We start from the raw sequence: 11007 nt of genomic DNA, 5'->3' as shown, positions 1-11007 counted from the left end.
ATACAGACTATAGGTGATCTCTCTAGAGACTAAAATTAGCAACAACTTCATTCTGGTGAAGTAAAGATCTAAATTTTTCTAGATTTTTGCTGCTTACTTTCCCATGACTTGGCAGTAAAGTCCATTCGTTTCTGAAAATGTAGTTCATAGCTGGATTGCTTTGCAAAATAAGTACATGTTAATTGTAGACTGAGTGCCAGACTTTCATTGGCTGGAGATTTAATTTAACCTGCAAGATTTTTCTATAGCAAGGACAGTATTTTTTTGAGGCAATTGTGCAGTTCAAGTTCAAAGGCATCATTTGAGTATCATATCACAAGATATACAGCAGGCATTTCACTGGCCTGATTTTGAAGCTGGAGTTTTAGATCCAGCAACTGCAGTATATTCAGGTGTTATTTTCTTAATGTTCATATGATATACACTTCAGGTTTATAATTTAGAGAAACGTGCTATATTTCAGCCTTTGTTTCTCCTCCAAATATCCATAATATGGACATTTTACTTGTCTTGGAAGCAGCTATAACAGATGAAAAAATTCTGATTGCTCAAGAGATACCTCTTTGGTGTCTAGTTACAAAACCCAAAAACGTCTGCTATATCTGAAGGACAAATGCAATATTTTCTGAAACTGCAGGCTATTCCAATTAATCATATGCTTCTTATAAAACCTTTTTAGTATTTTTAGTGAAGATAGCCTTATTTTTGTCATTTTTACTGCTGAACTTCATGGAAAGCTATTAAACAACTAAGAGTCACGTCATCATCCCCATTATTCAGAAAGCAATCCTGACAAACAAGTTAGGACAGAGAAATATCAGAAGACTGCATCTCCCAAAAGGGAGAACACAGAATATAGAACACATTCCATCAAGTCAATGTGATGCAAAAGGCAGCATAAGGTTTTGCATGGTAACTATAGTTGTACAGGAGGTAAATTTAAGGCAACAAAGACTTATGAAATTTCAGATGTTCTTTTTTAACCAAGCAAATACCTAACTCAAACAAACCCAAAGCTATTATTTGGTTTGATTAATGTGTTTTCATTGGAAAAAAAATAGAATTTACTACTTAAAGAACAATTAAGGAAATATAAAATATGATTAACCTTCTTCAACAAAACAATTTTCAGAGAGAAAACAGGTACTTGTGATTTTGACATGCCATGTTGAGAGTTCTATCTTATAACATTTAATTTCTGAAACTTCTTTCCATATGCAGTGTTAGTAAGACTCTATACACAGATCACGTAAATTGATGTTTACAATGAATGGCATAATTAAAGACAATTTTTCATAAGATTCTATTTCCTTTTGCATAGGTGCAGCTAATACTTCCCTATAATTTACTATGTCTTTAGTAAAAATGTAGGTTAACTTGCTGAAACCCAAAATTTCATTTTGATTAAAAAAAACAACTTTCAAAATTTATTTTTCTGACTCAATATAATTATGCTGTACATGTTTCCAGGAAACACTGAATAAATTGTCAGCTATAACTGAAGATTACCAAATATAACTGGCATAACATAGTAAAAAAAAAAAGCACAAAAGCCAGCAAACATATGTAATAATAAAGCAAGATGGTAACAATAAAAAACTGTGGAATTATGTTAGAGAAGAATCAACATATATGCTCTTCTGAATCTCACAGTGACCCACCAGTTTTGTGTAAAATACATTGTATAAAATAAATAGCAAGAAAATTTATTTCATTTAGGGAGAATAATAGTAATTAGATACATAAGCAAGAGAGATATATGTATTTTTAATATTTTGGCTATTTTATTATCTTACTCAACTTGAAGTGAATATAATCTTGCCATTGATCTAAGTGGACATTGGGTCAGGCTTACTAGAAAGCTGGCCCTGTGTTTCAGGTAACATATTAATGAGTAATATTTAAAATTACATTTTATGCTTGATCATGTCATACTCAAGAGATGCCAGACTGGGATTAACCTACAAAGTTTCTTTTTTAGATATTTTTTTCCTATCCATCTGCTCTTTTTTCCTTTTCTTCTGCTGCTTTTTCAGAAGGCTAAATCTTAATTTTTTTTTTTTAAAGTAAAAATAAAACTGAGATAAGTAATCTAATAATCTAATGTAGAAACAGCTCTCAGCTTTATTATACTTGCCATTTTTTAAAAGATGCAATCCTGAAAGATAAGAAGGAAGAAAATAACTTACAAAACCCAGTAAGAATAGTCAGATATGTTTGTCTTACAGATGAGAAGTAGAGTTTAAGTGAATAGCAATATGGATTTCCCTCATAATCAGGGTAACTTGAGTCACTTGGAAGGGAACAAATTTAAGAAGACTGTTCAGCATTGCCTTAAAGTCAAAACATGTTGGGCTCATCCTTTCTCTCATTAAACATGAGACCTATGCACACACAGTATTTTGTAGGGGTTTTTTTGTTGTGTTGTGGGGTTTTTTTGGTTCCACTCCCCTGTTTTAAGCCCTGAACTACTACACCCACTCACATAAAGAAAAAAAGAAATAAAAAGTAATAAGTAGCTCCTATGTGTGAACAAAGATTACATGTTTCATTCATGAGTATTTGGTTTTTTTATATTTAAGAAAGGTGTATGTATCTGTAAACTGCCATATCTGAAGTGAAGAAGGAATAATTAAATTTTTGTTTATTGAATATTCTAGGGATGACAAAACCTACCAGAACAGTTCAAGGCTTCTATTTATCTGAGCACATTTCTGTCTTTGGATCATCTCCATGACAGTGTCCCTCGTAATGTATAGCTGCTTGCTATGTAAGAGAAAAGCAATAGATGTAAAGTGTGCAAACTTAATCCAAACTTATTAAAATAAAATGTAGAGAGAAATAACATCACCTTAAGTGTCAGAGTAGGAGTGATACAACTTCATCAATGCCATCCATTTTGAACATACACTGGATATTTTCATGCCTTGTCATCATGGTGTTTCTGATGGGCCCGAGGAAGAACTTACCTTTTAAGGGTCATATAGCCCCAACAATAAGAGGGTCCAGATGGTGTTTATGCAGTGCTACAGTTTTATTTATTAAAGCCTTAATATTTGTGGGCTATCCATTGTGAAATACTGGAAGTAGGCTGAAAATTGATACAATAATTCAAGAGGAAAAGAAAGCCAAACATGTCAAAAGACTAAGATTTCTCAAGGTCATAAAATAATAACTCTGAGAGTAGTGAAGTCCAGAGGTACATATGGCACAGGCCAAGATTTTGAACACCAGGAATAGAATTCAGAAGGAATGACCTTTAGATTTACTGTTAAGTTAAATGACAAAGTGACAGGAGTAGATGGATAATGAAAAAATAGCAGTTGCCAGAGGTAACACTAGTGACACTTGGTGGCAAAGAACCATTAAATTGTTAATAGTGACATGGAAGGAGGCCTAAAGAGAAGGCTATACATTGCTTTTTGACTGTGGTTAGACTTATGGGTCTAACCTCCATTGTGTTATTGTTTGTCTGTTTTAGTGTTTGTTTGTGGTTGGTTGGTTTTTTTTTTGTTTTTTACATTTTCTAATGATAAAGAATCCAGATTGCCAATTACTTTTTTATAACTACACTGCTAGAACGATGGATTTGTCACTGATTTTCATGGGTTCAGGATTGAGATGGTGATTTCCATTTTGAATTTGCAACACTTATTATGAATGGGGGTCTTTAACACAAAATATTATTTAATTTAAAAGCTTGCATACTACCCACCACTGAGTCTCAGTCACTTGCTATCGGTCTTCCTTTAAAAATCTTTCCCCTCAAAGGAATGAGAAAAGAGAAGATATTTTTCACAGAAAAGTCTGAAAAAATATCACATCTCTATTGCCGTAATATTAAATTGCAGCCCTGAACCCCTATAGGTATCACAAAGATAGTTTATGTAACTGACCTGACTGTAAAAAGGAACATAAAGCTGGCTCACAATGAGGTTTTGAAATATGTCTGCATTTATATACATAGAAAATATATACATATACTATTTAAATTTGAAGGAAGAAAACTTTAATCAAGGGTTGAATACTTTAGAATTTTTGCTTTCAAGCAATTAAGAAAAATTAATTCAGTTTGATCTATTTTCTGATGCTGTCTTGTATTTGATTAAATTGAAACAAGCAGGAGATACAATAAAAAGGGTTTGAGCACACATAGTTCTGAGCTACATGGTTATTTGTGCATTGTTGATCCTTTATTCTGTAACTTGATTAGGCTGAACTCAGTTGATGCTATTTCAATTTTCATTAGAACAATGAATTTTTATGGTGACACTGATAAGATCTGATCTCTATAAACCCTTTAGTTACAGTAATATCCAGTTACATAATAAAATGATTGCAGGTATGTCTGGAAAAACTTGACCAGATAGATTAACTTGGATACACTGATATAGCAGGTATATTCTAAATAAATAAACCTAGAGAAAGAAAAGAACAAAAGAAACACCCAGGTATAGGTATCATAGCATGTATTCTAAGACCAAACATGTCTTTGTTACATGATAGTTCAAATTTGAACCAGACAATTGCAGTACATAAATTGTTCTAAAGGAGAGTACTGTGAGAATTTAGTTTGGAAAAATAAAGAGGTAATAGCTAGTATTGCATACAAAAAGGTAATTCTTAGATGATAGAACCTGTGTTCTATCATGTACATTCACAATGTCATATATTATAAAGAATCTACAAGGCAATATTACATGAACACATTTGTGCAGAGATCTTGAAAATTTTCATTGGTTTATTCATAACAGATAAAATGCCCTATCTGAAAAAAACCTTATACCTGTCAGTTTTAATTATTCTTCACTTATTAGAAGCCATATTTTAGAAAATGCAGGGCCATATAGCAAATGTTAAGATGTCAGGTTAGTGGATAGCAAATGGCTTCAGTAAGGATGCAGGTTTTAAAGACTTATGTCCAAAGTACTCAGAAAAATGCTGAGACCCTGATCACCACAACTCTCTCATGTCATGCTCACGCTGCAAGAATGGACTACCAAATTGGGAGGCTGCAAAAGAAATAACATCTTTTCTGTCTTTCCAGTAAGTGGGAGGATACAAGCATCCTGCCTCCCCCAGTTGCTATTATTTGTTTTGGGGCACTGTCATTCAGCATGAAAGGAAATTAAAAACTCAGACCTTTTTCTGTTCAGACTTACGCAACTGGTGGCTGATTTCCTACCAGAATAAAAAAAGAGGGCTTCCCAAAGAACCAGCAATGGAAAAGTACTGGTTTTACTGCCATTTCCTTCAGCACAAGATGATGAGGTATCTTTCAAAAAGTAGTCTGGATCTGTCATATTGATTCTGATGCAACAAGCAGACCTGAAAAGTCAGATGACCATTTCTCTGTGAAGCACTATACAAATCACAGTTCTGATTATTTCAGAACTTAGAAAACTTCAAAAAAGAAGAGAGCTGCTATCCCAAGACAGTCATTAAAATACACCAATCTCACTAAAAAGCTATAAAATGCCCGTTTCTTTCTTTTTTTCTTTTCAGTAGGAAAAGCTCTAACAATAGCAGTTCCCTTTAGCTCTTAAAGTGCATAATTTTTAAGCACCTATCTACACTCCACATAATAAACTTTCAGGTTTGAAATCTAAGAGGATTTCACATATATGGAATTGGTATATTCCAACAAAAAATGTAGTGTCTATATTGAAAAGCTCTTTTTGTAGAGAAGACATGAGATGTCCCTTCCTGTAAACAATGATTTAAATAAATTGATGTAGTTTCTTCAGATTGGCTCCAGTTGTACAGCTAACACCTTTTCTTCATTCCAATGTCGAACAGTAGTAAGCATAAATATTTACAGCTCTTAGCATGCATGTAGTGAGAAATCAAACTCATAGTTTGATTTTTGAAAGAATTATTTCTGCCAAATATGCTATTTTCTAAAACAAAAGACAATTTGTAGATTTGAGGGTGAAAGGTAATACTGCTACTATAATAGAAGTGTGACTATGGAGTTACAGTGAAATTGTACATAACAATGGAAAAATGCAGACAAAATTGGTTTAGTAACCAGAGAGCAGACAGACCATCCCAGTGATTTACAGTCATGAAAAAAAGTGCTTAGTGTCCTTTGCATGAGTATTTTCCTGCTATGCTTTTTACTACATTAAAATGTACTACTTGTTGCATCTTGACTGAATTAAGACTGCAGTCTTCTAATTTAGTCAAGATGACTTTTGACAAGTAAAAATGACTTTTGACAAGTCAAGATAACAAGAATATTTGTGCTTTGAGTACTTCAAGATATGTCTTAAGAGTTTGAAATATTCTATTGACATCACTTTTTTGGGGGTTTAAATTAGGGAAGACCACTATTAATGGTATTTAATTCTAAAAACATTTTAAAAACCCCACACTGTTTTCAAGAGTCATACAACTTCAGTTGCTTTTGTCACAGGTGTATCAGCTGCATATTTTTGCGTTTTCAGTAAAGCTGAGGCAAGAGTCAGCATAAGACCTAATCTTTAATTTTCAAAAGCAGCTTTTAATGGAATGCTCAATGCCTACCACATCTTAAGAAAAAAACCCAAAAACAATTAACTGCATACACAAAGTACTTATATTCACCAAACATTTCTGTCCCAGTAACCATCCTCAAGGAATATTGTTTTAATCCTTGAGCTTAATTTTCATTTTGGTCAGGGTGGACTGAAGTACAACTGTCTTTTACAGGAAGACAAGAAACATGATGCACAAGTTGTTTAAATTACACTTTTAAATTACTTACACTAGAAATACAGAACAGAACCAAGCCTGTTATATAGGCCAGCTGATCTCTGTACACATATGCTGTCACTCTGTACTGCATGTGTGCCATTTAATGAAAGCCATTTGCTTGGAATCAAATTCCAACCAGTATTTATGCTGTAACAGAGTATTCAAGTTGTATATAAGTACACAGCAATGAATTTCACTCACATGAAACATAATCAAGTAGAAGTTATTAAGTAAGCCCAGAGAAAACATATTCAAACCCTTCACTCCTACTGATAGATCTTAATATTGCAAGCAAGGATCATTAGGCTAGGTATTAGAAAAAAAAATTATTCACAGAAAGAGTGGTAAGGCATTGGAACAGGCTGCCCAGGGAGATGGTGGAGGCACCATCCCTGGAGATGTTAAAAAAAAAAAAAAGGGTAGACATGGTGTTTCATAAGACGGTTTAGTAGTTGGGAGTTGTAGGATGGATGGTTGGACTTGATCATCTTGAAGGTCTTTCCAACCTTGATGATTCCATGATTATTTGTAGAAAAGGAGCATTTTGGGAATGTTATAAGTTACACTTTGTAGTGGGAAAAGCCAAAATAGCAAATACCTGAGGTAAAATTTTAATAATTAAAAGATTACAAAAAAAGTTCAAGTAGAATAAGTATTTTCCCTAAAAAATAAAAGCAGAGTATTGGGAAAGAACAGTACTGGGAGGTTTCTGTCCTTAATGCCTGTCAGTGGCTTCTTCTGCCATTCATTCTTAGCTTTAATTAGTAAATAGTAACCTTTAACTGAAATATTCGCTGTGTGGTAGCCAGAGTATCATGGAAGTGTACATTGATTATAGATGCTTGACAATATGCTTCTTGCAGATGTAGAAGGCTGATACAGTTTTTACTTGACTTTAAAAAAGTCAGGGAAAGGAGAAGGAGGAGTTGAGTCACAGGAGTGGTGTTAGCAGCACTCATAATCCCTTTTGCCATGGAAACTGCTGCACTGTAGAATCCCAGTCTACTATGAGCACAGGTTGCTAAGGAAAGAGAAGTAGACAGCTGTTAGGAGGCTATCAGAGCAACTCATAACAGTAGTGATAGGAGATCGATTAGCTCCTCCATGCTCTTTCCTCATTATCATTAAGTCATGGCTTACTGTTAACATGTTGTTCTTTCATGAAAAGCGACTACTGTAATTTTATTACTGAAAAACCTGAGAGATTAGTTTAAGATGTGTTAAAAAGATCACTGATACTGTGCTTCTTTTAAATAACATGTTTTACTTCAGTAACTTGTGCCCCTTTGTTTACCTTCTGAATTATGTCCTTGAAGATTAAGTATATATACTTAGCATGTGGCAGCTGCCAAATCATAGGAAATGTTTCCTGCTAAAACTATCACTGAATTAATGACAGCGAGTATCTTGAGAAATGTACAGAAAGGAACTGAAGCAGAGCTGAGGCCCTCAGAAACCTGTTCACCTACTAATTGACTCCTGGACATGCTTTCTTAAGTTGCTTTAAGGTTATTAACTATCCAAATTGTACATAATGACAGTGACCCCTGCAGTGCTGAACAACACAAAATATAGTCTTTATTTAAGCTCAATAAAAGCCCAGAAACAAGTCGCTCTTTGTCTGATGGGCTTTTCCTCTAGTTTGGTGGCAGTTTCTAGGACATTCCTCTGGGCCCAAACTCTTCAAACATGCAGTTGCACCTATTCTTAGTTTAAAAAGAAGGCAGGTGGGTTCTTCCTCTTTAATTCCAACTCCTTAAAATCCTTACCCACAGAAGGAGTAGGGACAGATAGGGTAGAAAAGCTGGTATACTACAGGGGTTGCTCTTAACTGCTGTGTCAAACGTCATTGTTCAGAAATAAATTGCAAATTCTGTAAAAAATATGGGTTTGCTTTCTCTGAATAGGAAGCAGTTTAATTCTCCATTCTACAAGGAACACTACAGTAAACCACACCAAAGCTAAGTGACTAGCTAAAATAAACTGACCTCACTGAGTGAGTCAGTGAATACCTTTTTATGATGTCCTTACCCTGTCCTACAAAGTCATATACCTGAACTTCTGGTAGTTAGCAAGCATGATAAAGTCACATTACCTGAGATGCTATCCCTTCTGGGCCCATAACTGAATAGTCTTCCAGTTCCATAAGTGTAGTGAGGAGAAGAGGGAGACTATAGATAACATTAGATTATACAAAAATTGTTTCAGCAAAGGCTTCTCATGCAAGAAAGGAAAATCTAAAGTCAGGATCGTGTTTTAAAAACCATCAGAGTACATAAGAACAAGTAATTGAAGTACAATCATTTGATGAAAGGAAGACTGCTGAAAATAAATGCTCAAATAATGATCAAGTATGCCTATGAACAGAAAACGTATATACAATTTTGCAGCACATGATGATACAGAGAGAAGAGAGAAGTAAGGAAGTAATTCACTTTTGGGATATCACTATTCCTCAGCAATAGTAGAACAGCTCTTAAACTGAGAACTGACTTCTGAAGAAGACACAAAATGTGCTGTGTAAAGTGATTCATTGCTGGAGGAGAACTGGGATTGGTGAGGGAGATCCAGCCAGTTGGGGAGCACAGGGACTTCAGTGTACATGGAATTAGTTGTGTACCCATTGTACAGCAAATAGCACCACTCCACAACTCTGGAATGGACTGTTTCTATACAACTAATGTATGTTTTCCTCTTGCCAGCCCCTGCAACAGTTTTCTTTTCTAGTCAGTAGGACTATTGCTTGAGTCATACTCAGACTAAATTGAGGGACAGAAACATGAAACATGTCCTGGCAAATTAGGGGAAAAGGGAGGAAAAAAAAAGATGTTACTGTTGCTTTAACATAATGGGGAAGGGGAATTATTTTTTGTACAACATTGTATGATTGCAGTATAATTTTGCTTTCAGGTCTCAGCATTTCATTTTGACAAAAGCAAAGTTCAGAGAGGGTGGTTTTTAGATTCATAAGCATTTGATTAAAGGTGAACATAAACAAGTGAATGCTTAAGTGAGACATGAATGCTTAACAGAGATATGAAGAACATAGAAAAGAAGAAACATTAAAATGTCAATTTTAGAGGAAGGGAGTTAAGAGATGGAATGCTTAACCGGAACATCAAGAAAATCTTCCTTAGAATATGCAGATATGAGAATAATCTTCCAATGAAAATGCCAAAGATGTAGATTATTTCAGTTTCTCAGTTTAGTTTGTCCAAGTAGTATGAAAATGAGTCTGCATGTAAAGAGGATAAACTAAATGATTGTTTTGAGTTCTTGGGTTTTGTTTTTTAATCTTTTAATATAAATAATTCAAAACAAAGTGAGCTTTTGGATGAATGCTCTCTCTATATTCCTCCAGTTACATATAAAGGACAGATGATTGGGGAAAAAATATTTTGAAAAAATAATTTATTAACTTTTATATTCAATTCTAATACTTCCTTTTATATTTCAGGGTGCAAGTTGAATTCTATATGAATGAAAATACATTTAAAGAGAGACTAAAGCTCTTCTTCATCAAAAACCAAAGATCAAGTAAGCAGCTGGATTAATTTCTGTTAAGCATAATTGTCATACTTCAAGTAGGATCCAATTCCACTGAAGGCAACAGCAAAGTTAATGATTTTGTTCTGAGTGAAAAATTTATTCTATAGAGGAGTCAGTTTTACATAATATAAAAAAATAAAAGTATTATTTAAACTTTAAACCAACTTTTTTTTGTAGGATCAAATACTTTGTAAATTGATTTTATTTCTATGTCATTAAGAAGTTGACTAGTTTATATGGATCTTACATTGCAATCCTCATTGACAAGTCATGACCTGGTATCTAGGAAAGCAAAGAGTCTCTAAGATGCTGAAGAAAAAGCTTAAGAAGTTCCTGGGTTTTTGAATTCTTCAGTTTTATCAAGTATTCCTAAATAAATTTCAAATTTGATCTGTACTATACAAAACATTGGAAAGAAAAATGGGGAGGGGCATGCCTCCTTCTGAAAGTGGTACCTCAGAAATGTAGTCCTTATCTTTAGTCCAGTTTAATCTTCATTGGTATATGCACTTAAATTCATAGGCCATCATAGAAGAGAATAATGTAGAGGAACTCAGATAATAAGCTTCTTATATTCATCCATACAACTGGTCCTAGGGAATGGAAGCATTGTATAGTATCAAATCTTGATTAAACCAATGGATTTCATAGCTGAGAAGGGGAGTAACTGACCTGTTTTCCTCTGTGTATCAGGATTGAATTTACCCTCATTTTCCCTAC

The 11007-nt window shown here is 34.0% G+C and overlaps 1 protein-coding gene across 1 annotated transcript in view; it reads left to right on the top strand.

Moving 5' to 3' along the window:
* Positions 1-9091: 9091 nt before the first annotated feature.
* Positions 9092-11007, top strand: part of KCNT2 (potassium channel, subfamily T, member 2) — a 90844-nt gene continuing 88928 nt past the window's right edge. The window contains exons 1-2 of the mRNA XM_009999934.1: positions 9092-9156; positions 10196-10275. Coding sequence (XP_009998236.1) covers positions 9092-9156; positions 10196-10275 — 145 coding nt within the window. The remainder of the gene's footprint in view (positions 9157-10195; positions 10276-11007) is intronic.

This window comes from Chaetura pelagica, unplaced genomic scaffold, assembly GCF_000747805.2.
Source record: "Chaetura pelagica isolate M959 unplaced genomic scaffold, ChaPel_1.0 scaffold246, whole genome shotgun sequence".
In the NCBI taxonomy this organism is placed as follows: domain Eukaryota; kingdom Metazoa; phylum Chordata; class Aves; order Apodiformes; family Apodidae; genus Chaetura; species Chaetura pelagica.
Note: the sequence above shows the minus strand (reverse complement) of the source record. Positions and strands in the feature narration are given on the sequence as shown.